The following is a 21,707-nucleotide window of genomic DNA, read 5'->3' as shown; positions in this document are numbered from 1 at the left end:
CATTAAAAAAAAAATAACTTCCACTTAAGATTCTTCTTAAATGCTATCCATACTCTTCTGCCTCCTTAAACCAGGAATACCTGATAGCATGGAGACAAGGGTCTGCTGGGTCCCGGTAGGCCCTGTGATGCAGATCCCCTCCATCAACACCCACCCTCTACTCAGCCTAAAGCAACAGAGATAAAACCAGTTAAACACTGGCAGGAAACAACAAAACCCAACAGTTTCCAGGGACTCTCAGGACAAGAGAATGTACATTTTAAAGTGTTTCACAAAGCAGCAAAACTGTTCTGTAAGGGCCGATATTCAGAATTAGTCACATAGCCCTGAAGAGATCATCTGTGTGGACTTGTGCAGTGACAACAATGCCTGACCTGGAAATGAGATGACTCCTGAGAGAGCTGAAGGAGGCAGTGCACACTCAAGGATCACCAAGATCAGGAGCCACAGTGCGGCCACAAGTCTGCAGTGCTGGCAGAAAATAGGGAGGAAGAATAGCGTGGCCTTGAGTGCCCTCAGTCTAGGAACATTGGAGCTTGCCTCCCCCTTACTCCTTTCTCCAAACACCACCCAAATGCACCATGCAACCCAACTCCTGCTGATGCTCCCCCCACCCAGTTCTACCCAACACCTTCAGGGGACCTGAAGAGCCTGCAACTCGAGGGTCACACACGGGATCTGAGCAGGATCTGACAGCAGACTTTACTCTCCCACTGAAAGGGAGCGCTCCAGAAACCACCACTACCTGCTACCTCCAGCCTGCCTGTCCTGGAATTACCAGGAGCTAGACAATTCCCTGGAACCATGTGATAGTTCACTGTCCCTTTCAACTTGAGTAAGAAATGCCCAACTAAACTGGGTTCTGGGTGTGGCTGAGGTCATTTACTGGGATTTATTGGGTATGAGTGATAGTGACCAACAGACTTGCCACCTAAATGGTATAAAAAGGAAACAAAGGAAGACTCATTTCTTTTTCTTTGGAGGAGCTCCACTCTCCACCTCCATTTTGGAACATCTCCTGGCTTGCAACACAGACTCAATGGCCTCCTGATACTGACTCACACAGGACGCTACAGTGAGTTTCAAGCCAGGATCCTTCAGCTCTCCAGGGAGCAGACAGATCTTCTGCACTCTTCCACGCCTGACTTTGTACATAGCCACTGTAAGCCAATCTTGGAATTCTTATATATTTGTATACCTTGCTTTACATCTATTTCTCTAGTAAGCACTGACTGATACAAACCACACCTACTATAGGTATCAGATGCCATTCCTGAGAATATCTTAAAGCAGTGACTCTCAACATAAGATGTGCCTCAGAATCTTCTGGAATACCTCTAAAATGCCAAAGCTGAGGTTGCACCCCAGACCTGCTCCAAGAACCTCATAAGGCAGGGCAGACTCCAGGCTCTTTAATTTTTAAAAATCATTTATTTATTCATTCAGTACAATGTCTCACTACACAGCTTGGGCACATAGTGATCCTCCTGTTTTCAGCTTCCCCAGTGCTGGGATTACAAGCATGCACCACCACGCCCAGTTTCATTGGCCTGCTTGGTGCAGGACCAGCAAGGCATGAGATACTGGGGGTCGAACCCAGGTCCTTGAGTTTCCTAGGTAGGTGCTTAGACCACCAAGCTATCTCCGCAGCCCCGGGCCTTCAGACTCTTTAAAGCTTCCCAGATGATTCCAACATGTACCCAACAGTGAGAACCCTTGCTTTAGACACAGACATGCCTCCTATCCGCAAACAACTGTCCTCAGCTACACACTGTTTACCTGCCTTTCAACTTTAAGCAGTATACAAGGAAAAGTTTAGGGACTCTGATCTGTTCCAATTAAAGCGAAGAATAGAAAGTTAATTAATGTAAAACAGAAGATTAATGAAAAAGCAAATACACTTAATGTAAAATTTTTAAATTCAAAAAATTATAAAGAAAAACCTGGGCCACAGAGATAGCTCAGCAGAATAAGCGCTTGCCTAGCAAGTGCAAGGGCCTGAGTTCAATCCCTGGTTCCACCAAAAAAAAAAAAAGAAAGAAAAAGAAAAACCTGGGGCCAGCAAGATAACTCAGCAGACTAAAACACCTGCTTATACAAGCTTAGGCAAGCACAGGGACCACGGTTCGATCCCTGGCACTACAAGCTGTGCCAGCCTCATCCTCTGGCAGCCTGAGCTGACCAGGGTCCGGGCATTGTAGTGCACACCTATAATCCCAGCACTAGGAAAGCTGGAAGCAGGAGAATCACTGAGTATGAGCTATGTAGTCAGACCTTGCAACAACCAAATACACTAAAAGGAAAAAAATAGAAAAACATCTTCAACGCTTTCAGAAAAGATACCTTTAAGGGCCGGCCAAATAACTCAGTGGATTAAAGTGCCTGCAAGCAGGCGCAGGGGCCAGGGGTTCAATCCCTGGGCCTGCCAGTCCCGCTCCCCAGGGCATGCTGAGAAGACAACTGAGACTGGGCATGGTGGGGAGCATCTGTAATCCCAGCTCTTGGGAGGCTGTAAACAGGTGGACCACTATAAGTCTGACCTAGTAGTGAGACCCTGAACACCCTGTAGGTCCTTCCCTAAAAAATATAATTAAAAAAAGAAGTCTTTAAAATAACAAGTTAGATTAAAGTATAATTCTTATTATCACAGAAGAAACTAGAAGAGGGCTGGAGAGATAGCTCAGTGGTCTAAAGCGCTTGCTTATGCAAGCTTAGGCAAAGCGCAGGGACTGCAGTTCAATCCCCAGCACCAGACACAGACATGAGCTTGCCATAGGCTGAGCTAGCCACAGTGCCAAAAAAAAAGAAGAAACTAGAAGATAATGGATCAATTCTTTCGTAATTATGTTGTCCCTAGAATTCCACACCCAGTGTAACTGAGGAGCACAACTTAAAAGGGCATTGTCAGATAGCTGTGAGCTTCAAATATTTGCCATCCATATCCCTAATACAAACAGGATTTCTAAAGAAATAAGTCCAGCAAAATGAAAAAGATATAAGAAGAAAATGTTTTAAAAGAGAAGGAAAGCAAAAACATGGAAAAACCAGAGACAGAGACATGGAAGGAAAAGGAGACGTGCTGTAGGGGGGAAGAGGTCCTCCTGGGTCTGCTCCCCGACACTGTTGAGAGCACAGGTATGTGTTGATAACACCATCCACACTGTTTTCATAATGCCTGAATGTTGGAACAGACCTACTGGCAAAGCAAATAAGTCAGGAGTTGTAGAAAAGAATCAAACTGGTTCAGCCCTAGTGGTGTCAATACACTGCTGAGGACCAGAGTGGCGCTTAGCTGGGTCTCAGCTCACTGGCAAAAGCTCCACATAGCTTCGCAGGTCTGTCTAGTGCTTAATTTCTTTTTACATGTTGGTATTCAAAATTTATCAAAGCAGACATTCATCTGTGAAACATGCAAATACTTCTCACTAAGTTGTCTAAGCTTGGTTCAAACTTGTGATCTTCCTGCCTCAGCTTCCCAGAGTGCTGGCATTATAAGTGTGCTCCACCACACCCAACTACTTTCTTTCTTACTACTCAAGTCTCTTTTGCAGTGTACAGACGGTAGATGCTAAATCAGCCAAGTGTGGGGCAGCAGCAGAGGCCAGAACAAATATTCTAACAGAGAGAGGAGGGGGGCTCTGCTAAGCTAAGGTGTGGCCCAAGTCCTAAGTCAATTACAACAGATAAGCCAACTGAGGGGACAGAGTGGAACACAAAGAAGGATGATGGGAGCTATGCTTCCACGTGGCAGCACTGGCGTCCTGCTCCCTAGCCAACCCAGCAAAAATTACCCACATCTAGTCTCTAGAAATGATCCTAATGTGCACAGAAAATGAAGGTTATCCCCAAAAACCTCCTGAAACTCAAACCTGCCAGCTCAAGGAGGGCAGGACACAGCATTTCCCACTCAGACCAAGCTATCCCTGAAAACTAGGACCTACCTGTACACCCCAGCCCCAGCCCATGGGGCAGAGATGCTGTCGACCTTGGCCATGGTGTCCCTGAGAACACAGAGTCCCAAGGGTCCTGGGTCTGCTTCCTGGGGCAGGTGAGAAGCAGGCAGAAATGATATAATAATATTGTCCACCTCCCTCACAGGCTTCAGCTAGCAAGGCTTCACACACAGAGAGGCACATATAGGCCCTGTGAAGGAATAAGGCGTCTACTTAAGAAAACAGCACACTGTATCTCCAGAGAAGCGACCTTATTTGCAACAAAGTGTGGAGAAGCTCTATCCCAGGTGAAATGGCCCCTGGGAGGAAACTGGCAGGTGCCCTGGTGATGCAGAAGGACTCCAGGCCAACCTGTTAGCCAGAGACGCGCTGGACAGGAATTAGAGGGAGCCTCACAGGGCCAGGAAATCTTCAAACACTGACCTCAGGGACTGTCCCTTCAAATGGCCTCAATTTCATGGGACTATTCTCCAAAGCCGTTTATAACCCGTGGCACCATGAAAAACAACACAGCAGTCATCAACTACTGGAGCTTAAGAGCTGGGTGTGGTCTGAGAAAGAGTCAAAGAGAACTAGGGTGACGCTGCTGCCATCCCCAGGGACGTAGGGAGCTATGGCTGAGGAGCACCATCAAAGCCGTCCAGGGACTCACAGGTGAGCAGGAACCCACAGCGAGCCCTGGCAGTCACCAGAGGCTCTACAGCATAGGATCTAAATACTACCTCCCAGCAAAAACTAGGAGGCATGAAAAGAAATGGGAGAGCACAATCCATACCCTGGACACAGAGCAGGCAACAGAAACTTCCCATGACAGTGTCCAGACGCCACACGTAAGACAGACGCAAAGAAGCCGTTTTAACTATACTGAAACTAAAGGAAATCATGATGAAAGAAATAAAGATACAACAATGTTGTGTCAGAGGGTATCAGCAGAGAGAGCAAGAAGAACCAAATAAAAACTCTCAAGCAGAAAAACACAGTAATGAAAATTAAATTTTCACAAGAGGAATCCAAAAGCAAAGTGGCAGAAGAATTAACACACCTATAAATAGATGGAAAAAGAATATATAATACAAACAACAAACAGAAAAAAGAATGAATAAAAATGAACAGCACCTCAAAGAATGTGGAACAACCTTACGTGCACTAACAGATATGAGTACCAAAAGGAAAGAGGAGAAACTAGCAGAAAAATAGCTGAAAACCTCCCAAGTCACCTGAAAGACATTCCGAGGAATGGATTAAAAAAAGATGTGGGTTTTTTTAAAAATAAAATGGAGTATTACTCAGCCATAAAGAAGGATAAACTGGAGACCTTTATAGGTTAATGGATACAACTTGAGACCATACTCATAAGTGAAGTAAACCATATGTACATGTATAAACATCATTTTGTCTCACGAATGTGAGAAGCTGAAAGAGTAAGTAAGATCCAAAATGTAGAATAGATATTGTAAAAAGAGGAAGAAATTTCAAATGAAGAAAGAAACTAGGATGGGGGAATGGAGAAAAGGAAAAAAAAAAAAAAATATATATATATATATATATATATATATATATATACCATAGTTGGGATAGTTATACTACCAATTTCTCTTGGTTCACTGGGGAGAAGGGTTTGTGCTAATACTGTTTGGACAATTAAATGCTGATATCTTTACTGAGTGAGTAATTTAAAGACAGAAACGGGCAATGTATTAACCATTGCTACACAAAATGCCAAAAGACAAAGACAAGAGAAACATCTTGATAGAAACAAGAAAAGGATGACATCACTTAGAAGAAAGAGGAACACTTGCCTCCTCATTAGACCAGCAGAAGCAATGAGGCCAGAGTCCCAAATCACATATTCACAGTGTTCAAAGAAAACCACCATCAGTTAGGAATCTCAGATCTAGCAAAGCCATCCTCCAAAAAGAAAAGAGACATTCAGACATGCCCAGATAAACAAAAGCTGAATTTGTTAACAGCAGATCACTCTTAAAAGAAACACTAAAGTTCTTTGACCTAAAAAGACTGACAGGACTTCAAGGCCACACAAATCTCAAACTTGTATAGGAATGTTCATACACGCACCATTCACAGCCAAAGCCCTGGGACAACTCAAGTGTCCATGAACTGACAAGTGGATAAACAAGACATTGGGTATCCATACAACTGAGTATTTCTCCCACAAAAAGGACGAAGTACTAATGCATGCTATAATACAGATGAACCTAAATAATGCTATGCCTAATGAACAAAGTCAGTTATAAAACAACACTTGTTAGGACTGCATTAATATGCCTAGAACAGGCAATTCCATATATGCAGATACAGATCAGTAGCTACTTGACTGGAGAAACCCTGGGCTATAACGCATACGCTACAACAGAATGCCACACAGAGTGTCTTATAAACAACAGAAATTTATCACAGTTCTCCAAGCTGGAAGCCCAAGATTAAGGCACTGGTTGATTGTCTGGTCAGGAGCTTGACCCTTCCCCTGAAATAGAAGTGGTAAAGTTTTCTCTGGCATTTTTTTTTTTTTTAATGTACTTAGTACAGGGTCTACAGGGTCTCACTACACAGATCGGACTCGTAGCGATTCTCCTGTTTTCAGCCTCCCAAGCACTGGGATTACAACTCTGGCCTTTCTTTTAAGACATGAGACCCATCTGTGAGGCTCTGTCCTCTTGACATCATCAGTTCTCAAAGGCTTCCTAATGACAGGACATGAGAATTAGGCTTGAACACTGCAATGGGCAGTAGATACAACTTCAGACTGCAGAAACAAATCTTTACCCAAGAACTAGAAATTTAGGTCTAATAGGTTCTCATTCAGTACTAGACCTGAGGCAGGAAGATGGGACATGGCTAAAACTGGCTGGGAAAGGAGATATGACATGATCCTGAGCCACATGCACAGAACAATTCTTAGAATCCTGTACACAGGCTTCTTGCAAGAGCTTGAGCAGGTGTTTGATAGGATGCCCTGGACATGTTGCCAAGTATAAGAAATAGAAAAAAGGGACAACTGCCAATAAGCACTACTGTGTCTCTTCCAACAGCCCACCCTGTGCTGTACCGTATATTTTTATTTTTCCTCTCTTTTTCCAGCCTTTTTACTCAACCCAAACTCACTCTGCAAAGCCCATTTTTCACTTGTTTTTTTTTTTTCTACCTTAATAAATGTGAAACTTTGTCACACTGTTCATGCTTGTTTCATTCATTTCTTTGTCTAGGGCAGAAAAGACCTAAACACTACCTCCAATATTAGATTTCCAGGCTGTTCCTGTACTATAGTGGTTATCACGTTCACCTCACAAAATTAGACTTCCATACCCAGTAACCAAATGATTACCAGGATTTTTTGCTAGTACTTGAACAATGTAAAACTATTTAATAAGAAACTGAGAATTACAGTTTAATAAACTAAACATGTTTACTCACCTCCTCGGGGAAAAGGTGAATCATGACCTCCAATGACTACAGAGATGCCAGCACTTTCCAGCTTTCCTTTCCATCTTTCAATGATAGTCATAGACTTGTCCTGGAAGTGCAACAGCAGCAGGTCAAGGAACCTCCTCAGAACATTGAAAATGTGACTAAGTCACCCCAAGTTCATAAATACCTTACTAGCATCATCAAAAACAGAGAGCTCCATGGAGCCTTCAAAGTCCTGCTGCAAGACAGACTTCAAACATTCATCCAACCACTCTTCAGCATTGTGGACGGGAAGGATAACGGACTGGAATTCAAACAAGTGGGTTAATAGAAGAGGGAGAGCCGAATTCCCACCCACTGCTCTAAGGCACTTCCCTCTGCCATCCACACAATGTTCATAAACACAGGACAAGGCCTGGCCTACAGAAAACCCTGAATAAGGTTTCTGGGAAAAGGGCATGCCTAAACAATTCCTTCTCCTAAGTGGTAACATTCTTTGCTCCTTAAGATTTATTGTTTTACATTTCCCCAGACTTTCAGGTGTTTTCTAAGGGGGAGGTGTGCAAATCATCAAGATGTTCCTTGACTCAATGGTAAATGCATGTTTTTAATCACTGGTGCAGAATATCACATTCTGGTTAAGCAGGCACCTACCTATCTGTGCATTTCCCAACTCATACCTGAAAAATAGCTGCTTAGGCCTTTGCTGGGTAAGCATCCAGCAAAGCTGAGCTTAGAGAAACTGCAATAAAGAAACTCCTTCAATACTCCTCTGCAGTCGGGGAGATAGCTCAGTGGCTTACAAACGCCTGCTTAGCAAGTACAAGATGCTGAGTTCAATTCCTGGTACACACAAAAAAATATTCCTATGCAGTTTTCAAAAAAGGGCCATGTCAGGCATTACAATGGGACATGAGAAGTCCAGTTTTTTGTTCTGAACTTCCCTTAGGGCTGGTTAGCACGAGCAGGTTTTCCTCAGGGAGTTCCATAAAGAAAACAAAAATTTCTTAAGTGGCATGGAGTAACACTAGACTTTGCACAGCTGTTACCTCAGTACTTAGGAAAGTGAGGAGAGATTGTAAGTTTGAGTTGTGTTTGGGCAACCTAGCAAGACCCTGTCTCTAAATAAATAACTGCTGGGGATGTCGCTCAGTGACAGAGTGCCTAACCCCAATACGATCCAAAAAAGTGTGAAAACCGTGAAACTTTACTGCACCTATACAATGTTTATAATTGGCTTAGTTTTATACACTATCATAGCAAGTCTGTTGTCACCTTGTTTATGTGCACAAAGTCTATCTATATTATTTTAGATTTTCTTTTTAAAGAAAAATAAGGGAATTCTTTTACTTTTCTCAAGATCTACAACACGACATATAACGTGAGTTTCTCTCAAAACAGGGCCATGATTGATCCCAGTCCCTGACTTCGCTAACGCTGGGAGCGCACACCACTCTTCGGAGGGCCGCTGTGAGGTCTGACCCGCACTACGCGACGGGCGGGCATGGCGGGCATGGCGGGCAGCGCGCGGTCTGCAGGCCTTGGGGGGCTCAGCCCAGAGCCCCAGCCCCAAGCCGACACCCTGGCGCCCGCGCCGGCGAGCCCTGGACGGCGGCAAGGCCAGAGTGGCGCGGAAGGTCAGGGATAGAAGAGGCGCACTGCTGAAGGACACCCAAGGGGTAGGGGCAGTGTACGGTCCACACCTACCACAAGGGCCGGCGGGTTGGGCGCGCTCGAGTTTCCGGGGCACTGCATGGCCACGCTTTTCTGCCCGCCGGCGCCTCGGCCCGCGCGACCCGCTGGGGCGGACCGCGCGTGCGCTGGAGGCTCGAAGGGGTGGGGCCGAGAGCAGGCCGCGTCCGATTGGCTTAGAGACACGTCGATCTCTGGTGGGGGCGATGACCTAAAGCGAAGGAGGCGGGAATATCGTACTGGGGCGGGGTGAGGGGCGGTGCTGGGGCCCGGGCGCTGCCTCCCGGGCGCTGGATGGCAGCGCGCCTCAGGAGTGACGATCCGGGCAAGTTACGGAATTGCTTCGGTCCGGAGGTGAGACTTGAAATCCAAACCCTATCACCTCTAGGTGTGCGTGTGTACCTTGGCAAAAAGGAATCCTGCGACCTCTCACCCGCCCCTTGTTTTCCTGGAGGACTAGCTGGGCCAGACAGAAGAGAAGGGGAGAGGCCCGTGGTGTCCCCGCGCGCCCCAGGTAGGAGCCTGCGCAGGGCTGCCGAGAGAGGACCCCCCACCCCCGGCCAGCAGTGATGCGATGACCCACACGCGGCTTTTAGGACTCGGCGTCTCTTTAGACTGACTCCGGCGACTGCGGTTTCTCTGAACCGTCATCGTGAATATGCCAAGAAATGTATTTGAGGCTTTACCACACTGACCGGCTGGTGACCCTGGGTGTGTCTAGTGGTTTTTGCTCCTCCTTTGTGCCACCCCCAAATGTCCTTAGAGTAACCACACTTGGGCACAGTGGCGCATGCCTGGTAAGCCCAACACCGGGGAGACTGAGGCAGGAAAATCGCTTCTCTAGGCCAGGCTGGGCTACACAGTGAGCTCAAGGCCAGCCTGCGCTGTATAGTGAGACCCTATCGGAGTTGTCTGACTAGGACTTCTCCAGGGGCTGGACCTGGACAGGATGGAGAAAGTTCTGTGGATGTGATGTGTAATGATTATGGCTGTGCCACGCTTTTACATAGGTTAACCACACTCAGGGTTATTCACACGGCTCTGAATTACTGAACCGGTCATAGTATGCAAATCTGTAGGCATCAATTCTGCAACAAATTTTCTCTCTCTCTCTCTCTCTCTCTCTCTCTCTCTCTCTCTCTGTGTGTGTGTGTGTGTGTGTGTGTGTGTGTGTTTGTGTGTGTTTCAGAGAAAGAAGCCCAGGGCTTCATATGTGCTAGGAAAGTGCTCTCTATCACTGAGATGCCTTTTCAGCCCTAAATCCTTCTCTTTAAAAAAGTAAGATTAAGTGCAAAGCAAGCATTCTATATACAGTATGTTCTATTATAACTAAGCAAACTTTATAAATCCTCTATTTAAGCACCACTTCAGATGTGATTTTTTTTTTAATGTATTTGGTAGAGGGTCTCACTATGCAGCTCAGACTCACAGTAATCCTCCTGTTTTCAGCCTCCCCGTCTCTGCGATTACAGACATGTGCCACCAGTCCCGGCGTCGGTAGCTGGCTCTGCGTGCCCAGGGTCCAGGCCAGGGCAGCATATAGATCGAAACTTGGTCCCGGTGCTTGCCTAAGCTAATGCTTAGTCTGCTGAGCTTTCTTGCCCGCCCTGTTGTGATGATGGTTTCTACCAGAGTTGCACCGGATTTGCAAAGCCTGTTCTATGATTGGAAGGGTTTAGGCCAGATGAATAAAGATGCAGCCTAACTTTCAGGCTGACAGATGCAGTCTGAGAACTTGTTTCCAGGGACCTGATGGAGTTGGTGTATGAGGAATAGTTTTGTTTTAAATGATTTCTCTAAAAGCAACATTCTGGCTACAGAAATGCACCCTGAGCTTGAGATAACAGGTCAGAGACAAGGAGCTGCAGATGGCTTGTAGCCTACAGAAGCAGAAGGTGTTCGAACTCGAGTATATGTTGCTTGAGTAACCGTCTTACTTCCTGTCCATCTGCAAATTTGCTTTCCACTACCTTCTAACATAAATTTTATTGGAATCTCCTTTTTGCAAACATTCAGAACACCAAGAGGCACTGAAGACATGCAAGGTGTCTTGGTTGCTATTCTAAAATCAAGGAAGGTAGACCCCGAGATTCCTGTCACAGTGGAGTCTCAGTAAAAAAGAATGGAGGACTGGGGAGATAGCTCACAAGGTCCTGAGTTCGATCCCTGGTACCACCAAAAATAAAGTAAAGAAGTAGATGATGGGGCCTCACCCCAACCCTAGCAAAGGACAGGAAGGGCAGCACAGTTTTTTGGCATTTGCTGGACTGAGATCTTGTGGTTTTAAATCAGATGGAGAGAAGGTGAGGTTGAAGGATAAACAAAGTCATATGGGCACCCAAAGGGGAAGTTACACAAAATTCTCCCCAGTTTTGGGCACACTGCATAGGCAATATTCTTTATTTTTTACTGCTATACGGAATATTGGTGAATACTGGTTGTATTCTGAGGACCCAGTGCTGATTCCCTGGGTCTTGCTATGGAGCAAGCCAGCTGCTGGAGTCAGAATGTCCTGTGCCCCTAAGCACATATATTGAAGCCTAACTCCAAGAACATGGTGCTAGGAAGTGGAGTTTTTAAATGACTAGGTCACGGAGCCACAGGATCAATGCCTTATACGAGAGGGTGGCAGGAACCCTTTTGAGTCTTCAGCTACTACAGGACACACGGAAGATACTTGTGAAGAAGAGGTCCTTATTAGACACAAAGATTCTAGGGCCTTGCCCTTGGACTTCCAACGTGCACAACTGTGAAAAATAAAATTCTGTTGTGTGTAAATTATCTACGATAAAGTATTTTGTTATAGCAACCTAAATGAGCTATGACACTAGGCCTCCAAATCAAAGCGCTACATAGCAGCCCCACAGTGCTGGAACCAGAAGGAAAGACTTACTGCCATCTACACCAGCAACACCTACAGACTTGCAGTGTTGGATCCACTAGGCCCAAGGTAAGAGTCAGCTGTGTGTACCCTCGGCAAAGGCTGAGTTCAAATAATAGAACTATCTATCATTTGGCTGTTACAGAAGGTTCTCGTAACAGCCTAAGCCACAAACCTGTAGGTGTCTTTTACCCCTTTCTGACAAAATGAGCCTCCACAGGATTGGGAAGTGGGTGCTATGAAGAGGCCAAGAGCATCTGGATCACAGAAGACTGCATGTAGTGGCCAGAGCACCCCAAGAATAAACCAGGTCTCAAGAAAGCCCACCTCTGCTGGGCAATGGATTAGTGTGGGGCTCTCTTCTACTCCCTTACTCTTTTAAAGATTGGTTTAGCCTCAGCTGGATTTAATCCCTCATTCAAGGCATGCAGCCTGTACTATTTAGAAATGCAATCTGTGGGACGTGATGTGGACATGGTCCCATGAATTCTGTCTTCAACAACACGTGTTCCTAGAATCCAGGCCTATTGGGGAATTACAGTTGCTATGAGGGAACCCTGAAGTATATTCTGGGAATGATCCATGCTGGTGTGTACCTTGGCCACTGGGTATGGTGACATATAACCACAATGGGTCAGACTATTCATGAAGGTCAGATTCAGAGTGGCACCTCAGAAGAGCAGGGCTAGCTGGGTTGACCATGTCTCCCTTCTATAGTGTATTTGTTTTCCCTTGGATTTGCACCCCCCCCCACTTGCTTTAGGGGTGACCACCCTTTAGCCCTGAGAACCCACCAGCTCCTCCTTCCATTTCCTGGCACAGCCATTGGTCATAGACAGCCCTGATCCCTTTTGGGTCATGATCTTGGAAGACTATGGGTCCCCTCTGAGGTAATGCTTTGGGAGAGAAGCCTCCTGAAAGCCACAGGTCATTGTTTGAGGATGTGGCAGGAGTCCTGGGATAATAAGCAGATCCCAAGAAAGGAGCCTGGACTCAGGAACTGATACAATGTTCTGCAGATACCCACAGTTTGGTATTTAACGGAAGTACGAAACAGCTCTCTATATGGCCGCATGAAGGAATAAGCCCCACCCAGCACCTCACTCAGGGCAGCACTTGTAACTGGTCTGCATGGCCAAGAAATTTGGAAGAAGCAGGCAATCCCACTGACTAAGACTTTTCTAAATGCTAGGCACTTATCAAATATTATCTCATTAAAGCCCAGCACATGACTGACCCAATGCCCAAGCCTGGATCTGTCCCTGACCCAGTTGCAGGAAGGGATGAGGTTCCTGTCACAGGAAGCATTTAATTAACATCAGGCAGACATTCATTGTGGATTCCATGTGTGCATCAGCCATCATGTAGGATGTTTGTCTTGGCTTGGATCCTCTAGCTCCAGTCCAAAAGGCAGAACATGAGTCAGGAGTTTGCACATAGAGTTTCTGTCCCCAGGAAGCTAGGGACAGGGTCAGTGAGGCAGGGAAGGAGAGGAGGCCAGGACCCATGCGCTCCACTGGGGGTCTCTATGAAGGACTGAGCTCAAGTTTTTCTTCGGGCACTGGAGAATTGTCCACCTGACGGAGAGGAGACTGGTCTGTGTCTCTATAGGTGGCAATAACATGAATATTCTGAGCCCTGGTCCAAGCTAAGAAGTCTAGGCTCCCTCTTGGAATCGGGGTTGGAACAGCAGGAAGACCTTTGGTGTGGCTGCTGGTGTGAACTGTAGAGCCTACCTGGAGGTCAAAAGGAGGAAGGATGTGACATGGAATCACAGCTTCCCACCTAGTGGACGTTCAGGAGGAGCCACTGTGGGGCACAATAGTACCTGAAATGATTCTGAAGTGATGACAGCCAGGTGCTCCTGGTCCTCTTATAGAGATGGGTGGAAGGTGCCTTGGGAGCCACACATAAGCAGGGTCCACTCACAGCTCTTTTGCTGAGCCCCATTGTTGGCCTGGCTTAGGCAATCCGCCCCTCATATGAGAGGACAGGAGCAGCCAGTGTCACATTTTCCTCCTGGCAGCATCAGCCCAGGCTGAACAGTCTCTGGTTCAGTGTCTGTCTTAGTCTGTTTCCTTGTCACTGAGACAAAACCTGACACCCACAACTTGGGCTAAGGGGGTCTTATTTTAGCTTATGTTTCAGTCTGTAGCAGCGGACTCCAAGGCAGGATGCCATGGCAAAGAAGGCATGGTGCAGTAAAACTTCTCCTGGCATAGTGGACAGGAAGCAGGCAGAATGAAGGGAGGAGTTGGGGAGTGAGATAGACCCTTCCAGGCCATGTGCCCAGTGACCCTAGGTATAAACCATAACTGTCCCATCTCCCACCTAATAGGAGCAGCCCTGGGTTCAATATCTCATGTCCTAATGTGAACAAGAACATAGCCCATGCGGGTTACAATAATAAATCTATGTTCCTCAGCATTGGGTGATGGATGTATCTACACATGTTCATGTTAAAGACATGCCCAGGGCCCTTGGGCAACTCAGCACTCCCTGAGACAAGGGGATCATGGTGTTGCCAAGGTGGCTGTCTATACTGATACGAGGATGAAGCCCCGACAAGACTTCTGACAAGACTTCTCTGAAGCCACTGCTGTAGGGCCTTCCCCAGTGCTCTCTGATAGGTCACCTAAGGAAGAGGGTTGCTAAGTGAACTTCATGTTCCCAGAATGTATTTACTGCCATGTTCCTTGGGCCACATCTGCACACCAGCACTGGGAAGAAGCCATCCACCTCTGGACAAGGACTGGGCCTATGACATGAGGCCTGCTTTAACTCCACTTAGCCTGGTACTGAGCCTAAGTGAATGTGCCTCTCTTACCCCAAACCTTACTCATTGGATACAAGTTGAATCAGTTAATATAGGTGAGACCTTGGTCCCCATGGTGGTGAGGCCCAGTGCAGTCTGCATGGTTCAGGTTAAGCCTAGGGCCTGGGTGCTGGCCCGTGTGGCTACCATTCTGCCCACCCTTTTCTCAGGGCTCCCCCTAAAGCTCGATGGATTGTTTAGACCTGTATAGTATGTCACACTGCTCCAAGCTGCCCTCAGTGTGGGCCACCAGGTTGTGAAGCCACCATGGGATCTGGACCACCAAGTCACCAGGGAGGCCAGGGGCAGGTGCCACTATGATCAGACTGAAGCCACAAATATTCCAGGGCCTGGGGGAAGCTCAGGCCAAGCCTTGGGGAAGCAAGAACAAAGGGCTACTTGTCCCTGTGCTAGGAGCCCATGGCCTGGTGTGGTTTCCAAACTGCAAGCCAAGACCCAGTCATCATGGGATTGATGCAATAGGCTGGTTCCATCCCCTTACAACTTGGGCACCAAGTTATAGAGCTTGACTCTCCCACTGTTCCGTGATTATCGCTGCAGTCTGGAGGGAAAGGTGAGGCTGCAGTTACAATACCGAGGTTGCGTTGTTTCCACAAGGGGTCCTGTGAACACAGAGGGCAGCATACTGGAACAGGGCAAGCTGGCTTATCCAGCCACCAAAGATCAAGGTGGATTCAAGTGCTCCCTGAAGTGCCTGGGTACTCACAGTGAGGACTGATGCTGCTATGAGAGGGAGGATAGAGTGCTAGAACTGGGGCTGTGCTGTGCCATCAGTCTGTACATTGATGGCCCTTCCAGAGCCTGCTCAGCCTGGGCACCTCAGTGTGGTAGGGGCCACTATAGTACACCGGGAAGGAAGGGCCCCCCCGGGCTTGTGCATGCCCCAGGACAGTATGATCGGACTAAATCTGCAGATAGTCCTGGGTAGACACTTTGGGACAGCTGAGACCAACCCCTGTAGAGACACAGATGCAGAGCCTTTCCCCATACTCAGCTGGTTCTTGCAAACTGGGGGAATGCTCAGTGGCCGTTTGTGCCGTGTCTCTATAGAAAAACCTACTTTAACTCCTGAAAATGAATTACTGAATGTATGGGATACAACTTGTTTGTCTCCAGTGGGTCCTGGGTTTCTCTGAACTCTCTGGCCTTTGTTCTGATTCCCGTAAGAGTCAAGCCACCCATAGGACCAGAGGCGGCTCATACACCTGCCATACCTCCTGGTGCCCCATACCATTGGCTGCCCCAGAGATGCTGGGAGGTGTGACTCTGTGCACCTGCAGACTTACCATCTTAGCCCCCAAGCCTCAGTCACTGCTGCCCACGTGTCTGCTGGGCACATCTTCTGGACCTTCCTGCCTCCTTTCCCCAAGCACAGGGCCTCCTTCCCAAAATGTGTCAAATCCAGTCCCACCCAAAAGGCAGCTTTCTCTGGACACCCCCCACCTCTTTGGGATAGTATGGCTTTCCCCATTCTGGCTGTCTCCCCCTTTGCAAACTGGTTCAAGCCACCCCTGACTCCACCCCTCTGGTCCCGGCTGCCTGCTTGCCCCGTCTGGAGGAAGTCCTTCTATTGAGTGCCCTCCAACTCTGACTCTAAATTGCTGGCTCTGTGGGGGCAGGGACAGGGGCTTTTTTTGTCCTTTGCCAACTCCTTGTGGCTGGCAAAGACCAGCGATCATGTGAGCTGGTTGCTGGTACAGGGCCAGGGCACTGCAGCCAGGAAACATCCCAAGCAGCAGGTTGGGGAGGGGGTGGCCCCAGGATGGCTGCCAGAGAGTCTTGCTAAGCTCCCTGAGAAGTAGGACCGGGTGGGCTCCTCACATGCGTGGGGCTTTCAGTGACCCCAACTCCAGGGGCACTGTCTTTGCAGGCAGGCCCCATTAGCTCAGAACATATGGCTGTGAAGCACAGTCTTCCCCTTGGAAGAGGTCACGTTCCTGATCTCCCCTTCCCGCAGTCACTAGAATTCTGTGTATTTGCTCACTTCTAGGTGGGTAAATCCATGAAGGACTGACCTGGGCATAGTGCTGTGAGCCTGGCCAGCCCCAGTGTTGAGAAACAAACAAATGCTAAATAATCTGCCAGATCCAGAAAATAAGACTGTCTACACTGAAAGCCACTTAAGAGTCAAAGAATATTATTGAAATTATTAAAAATTTACCCTGTCCAGTTCTAAGGTCTGTGGGCTGCTGGCCAGTGCCCCTTGCCCAATGCCACCTACTTCATGGGTATGCCGGGTCACAAAGCATGGTGGACAGAGGCAGTACGTGGATTTCTGGTTTCTCTGGGCTCTTGCTATTCCTATCCAAGCACTGTGTCATCCCCTAGACAAGTGAGCAGAACCATGTTAGGGCGAGCCCCTTGCACGGCCAGACCCCTGTTCCAACAGCATTGTGGGTTTATCTTTCCCAAGCAGGGAGACCCTCAGCCTGGCTTCTTCGCTTTTGTGGTTGGTTCTTCAGAGTTCTCCTATTCTGTTAGAGTAAACAGGACTGTAAACAAATAGGAACAAGTTAGGTTTTTTAAACAAACACTCCAATACCAGGGTATTTAAAAAGCAAACAAAAAAACACATGTCTGTTGAGGACTCAAAATGCTGTGCTGGTGCCCATCAGTATTACTGCTGTGCCTTGTGAATTATGGATTCAAGAGAATAGACAGCAGGAGCCAGCAGTGCTGGACAGACCCTGCTGGGAGGAGGGACCTTGGTCCCTGGGCACTGCGGCTCCTGCCAGTCTGTCTCAGGCTCAAGATTTCTTCTCCTGGCCAGCCAACAAATCCCTTTTTTGCAACCAGTCATCATCAGATGACTTGTTCTCTGCCTATCTACCTTAGTCTGTGTCTGTGGTTGTAAGCAAATACTGAAAGCTGGATAATTTATGAAGAAGAGAAGTTTATATGGCATGTAGTTCTGAGGACTGGGGAGTCCTAGAGCATGATGCTGCAGTGTGGTGGAGGCTTCACATGGCCAACATATCACATGGTCAGACAGGACAAATTTCCAGCTTGGGTCCCTCCTCCTCCTCTTTCTCCCTTTCTCGCCCTCCCCCTCACTCTCCTTGTGCTTTTACTCTCCTCTTTTTCCTCCCCCATCTCCTCCTTCCCTTCCTCCTCTTCCTCTTCCATCCTCCTCTCCCTTCACCTCCTCTTCTTCCTTCCTTTTCTCTTTCCTCTCCCAATTGAGACCAAGTTATGCTATGTTACCCAGGCTGGCTGTGTACTAGACTCTGCCAGCACTTAAGCCTCGTAGGAAACAGCAAGATGATGGCTTGGAGTGTGGTGCATGCATGTCCACAGTGGCCAGGCAGGACCCAGGAACTATATTCTGGGATTTGCCTCTTCTCTGGGTCTTTGTCCATACTGTGGACACCAAAAACCCATTGCTGGCCACCAAGGAACTTGGGCCCAGGTCTGTGGGCATGAGGACCACAGGAAACCCCCTTGCCACCTGCTGACCTGGTTCACCATTTCTATGTGTACCCTGTCTTGTTGACTGAGGGAGGATGTCTGTGTCCACCCTTCGCACCTCTGAGTGAGGCTGGCCTTAGAGGCTGGCTGAGCGTAACGCCTGACCTTGGGCTTTTTGGGAATGAGGCAGGCATAGAGCAGGTCAGCTCAACTTCAGAATAAGAAGGTGCAGTAAACCCAGAACTGAGGCCCTCTGGCAGGGCACTGCTCTGGCAGTCGTGGCAGTCGTGGCTGTGGGGGAGACAGCTATTTTTGCCTTTGGAGGCTTAGTACTTCCTGCCTAGACATTTTTGGAAGCACAGGAAACACGAGGTATGGCTAAGGGAAAGTGCTTCCCGAAACCTGAACCTTCCAGCAGGGAGCATGTCCGGAGATGGCTATTCCACGCCCCAGAAGCAAGGCAGGGAATCAGGACAGCAGAGTGGCTGGGGACTCAGAAGAGATGGCTTCCCTAATTCACAGTTTTCAGGAGGAAATATCTTGATGTTTGCCTAAAATAGAGATTTTTAGAATGATGAGTAGTCAGAGCAGCTTTGACCTGTGAAAATCACACATGTACAAGTAGAGAGAATGGGAAAATGCAGAGTAAAAGCTGGACAGCTGGGCAGCATGTGGGGAGACGCTGCACAGCTCGGATGCCCTGTCCACCTCATGTGTGCTGGGAAGGGGGGTCCTGGGCCATCCAAGAGCTGGACAGAGGCTGCAGGGTCGGGCTATTCTTGGACAGGCCTTTCCCAGGAAAGGGCTGAAAACTGTTCTGGCAGCTGTATCCTTCCCTGCAGCAGAGTGGGTGCTAGAGCCCTAGGGAGCACCATTGCCTCTGACCTGGACCATGACAAGAGGGGGTCCTTCCTCTCACCTTCTGGCCCTGCACCTGCCCCCACACACTCACCTGCCTACACATGCCTGTGCACACCTGCACGCCACACCTGTTTGTCCAGTGGCTTCTTACCAATCCTCAAGACAGGGAAGTTGGCACCAGGGCTGGAACTGAGCCATGAGGGCAGAATTTGCCAGGATGCCTCTGTTGGTGTTCATGCCCTCAGGGGAACAACCAAAAGAGTGTGTGACCTTATGAGACAATCAGTGGCACCTGAGGTTCAGACACCCACCATCAAGGTGACACGGTATAGGATCCCCTCCCACAGGACATCTCCCCTTGCCTAGCACCTTCAAGAATGTCTTTAGAGTCAGTGTATGCTAGAGTTGATATCCTCCACTGGTTAAAACTGGCCTGCATGCACCACTGGATGCAGGGTAAGCAGGTCATTGTTCTGGGCACTGTTCTCAGACAGAGTGGGGGGGTACCAGCAGGGTACTCCATGGATAAGGACGGTCTGGTGCCCATTCAGCCACCAGTGAGCACCGCTCTATCTCCTAAGGATACCACTATACTCCTCTGATGTGAGCTCATTATGGGGTGGTGCTTGTGGTGCCTACGATCCTAAGAAGGTCCAGAGGGGCCAGGGGTGGCAAAGCTTGAGGTTGGACAGGAAAAGGGCCTACCAAACGGCTCCCTGCTGACACCAGCACACCTTCACTCAGGGCACTGGCATATGCCTCGCTGGACTCCGCATCCCTGGCCCCCAACAGACCTAGGAAAACAAGACCACACCACCCAGCCCCAAGGTCTGCAACTGGCTCTTGTGAAATCGGATTTGAAATCCAAATCCTGTCCCCATGCATAGCATCCAGGGACCCCAGGGAGGGCTGATGAACTAGGGACAGGACCCCTGTTCTATCTCAACACCAGGAAAATATTACTTTTTGAAAACTAAACCTATTCATGTTTATAGTTTAAAAGTATCTTTTAAAAAACATTTTAATTAGCTTTCTAGGCTCCAATCATGTCTTTTCCACTTGGTTCTTTGTATGATACAATGCAAGGCAGGCAGGAGGCAGTTCAGACATGGTGGGAAGACAGTGGGATAGGATGCTGGATTCGGGGACGGGCTCCAGAGGATGAAACAAACCCCAAGTACATCCTAAGGAGGTGGCGATCCCAATGTTTCTATGGTACTGTCACCACTGCTGTACAGTAATAGGTCAGAGTGGCTGGCATTAGGCTGCCCAGTGAGGAGGACAAGGACAGTCCAATCTGGAAGGAAAATGGGAAAATTCTTACCATTGAGCCAGGTTGAGCTCTCTGCTCTGCCTTCCAGCTGCCCCAAAGAGCTCAGGGGGGATGGGAACTGAGCCTGATGACCTTCCCTTAGGGACTCACAGGAGTGAGGACACTCCCCAAACATCCCAAGCCCCCTGGGCTTTCTGTCAGCAGCACCCCAGGTACAGTTGTCTTCTAGGGCAACCATGTAACAGCCTCCCCCCAGAATCCAGAGTAATTTCTCTCCATCCCTTTCCTCCTCTCCCCTTGGTGCTGAGGATTAAATCCAGGTCTTTTGTATTGAGCTACCTCATCAGACTTTGTTAAAATGCTTTTTTCTATTTTGAGACAGGGTCTCACTAAAGTCCTGAGCTGCCCAGGCTGGGCTTGAATTTGGAATCCTCCTGTCTCAGCCACCCAGAGTCCTGGAATTATAGCTGTTCCACCACGCCTGGCTCTCTTCCTTTCTTTATAATTTGTTTTCTTAATCATAACAGCGAAACCCAATCATTGTAAGATCACTAGGCAAACTGAGGTCTCCTCCCATAGCCACAATCCTTTGGCCACACAGCTGATTTGGGGCAACTCAGTCCTAAGCCACTATGAACAAGGATCTGTGATGTCATTCTACCCCCTAACGTGGCTGCAATGCTGTCCTTGTCCCAGGTGACCCCAGCGGGCCCTTTTGCAAGTCTGTGTGCTGCTCTCCCCCAGGCCAGGCTCAGCTCACCTCACTTCTAGCCCACTGGACGAGCTCCATCACAGGCGCTCCACAGGAGCACACCTACCAGTGGCAGCCACTGCAGGCAGGTCAGAGACTGGCTGCCAGCTGGTGGTAAGGAGAGGCCATCCTGCACCTAGGGCCTGTGAGCACATTCTGTCTGCTACCCAGGCTGGACAGAGCAGAGCCTCTATGGGGGAAGCCAGTCTAGTGAGGTTTGAGGGCTTGGGGTGAGGGGTGAGGGTTGGAACCTGGGCTGTGAAGTTTTGCTGAATTGGGCTAGGTCATCTTTCTTGAGCCTGACCCAAAGGTTGGGGTATTCAGTCCCTAATCCTGGCCCAATAGTGGCTTTGAAGATGTAAGACTCCTTCAGCGCAGTCACAGAGAGAGCAGAGCAGAATCAGGTCCCTAGTTTGGCTGCCTTGTCCTGGGCCACTGGAGCCAGAGCCAGACACAGTGTTACAGTGTAGGTCTCCACACCTGTGTAGGCCAGAGGAGAAATTGCCCTCTCTGTAGCCTTGTGGTGACCAGGAGGTACCCAGCTGACCTTGCACATGTGCTCAGGACTGGGCTTCCTCAGTTATGTGGCCTCCAGTGGAGCTAAGGCCACACAGAAGGGCATGACA

The 21,707-nt window shown here is 48.3% G+C and overlaps 1 protein-coding gene across 1 annotated transcript in view; it reads right to left on the bottom strand.

Annotated features, from left to right (window-relative positions):
- Positions 1-9,165, bottom strand: part of B3gntl1 (UDP-GlcNAc:betaGal beta-1,3-N-acetylglucosaminyltransferase like 1) — a 147,278-nt gene extending 138,113 nt beyond the window's left edge. Inside the window, exons 1-3 of the mRNA XM_004639446.2 lie at positions 9,087-9,165; positions 7,567-7,683; positions 7,386-7,485 (exon numbers count right to left, since the gene is read on the bottom strand). Coding sequence (XP_004639503.1) covers positions 7,386-7,485; positions 7,567-7,683; positions 9,087-9,134 — 265 coding nt within the window. The 5' untranslated portion in view covers positions 9,135-9,165. The remainder of the gene's footprint in view (positions 1-7,385; positions 7,486-7,566; positions 7,684-9,086) is intronic.
- Between the last annotated feature and the right edge of the window lie 12,542 nt (positions 9,166-21,707).

Source organism: Octodon degus, unplaced genomic scaffold, assembly GCF_000260255.1.
Source record: "Octodon degus isolate 3935 unplaced genomic scaffold, OctDeg1.0 scaffold00112, whole genome shotgun sequence".
NCBI classification, from domain to species: domain Eukaryota; kingdom Metazoa; phylum Chordata; class Mammalia; order Rodentia; family Octodontidae; genus Octodon; species Octodon degus.
The sequence above is the reverse complement of the archived record's forward strand: the minus strand, read 5'-3'. Positions and strand labels throughout refer to the sequence as shown.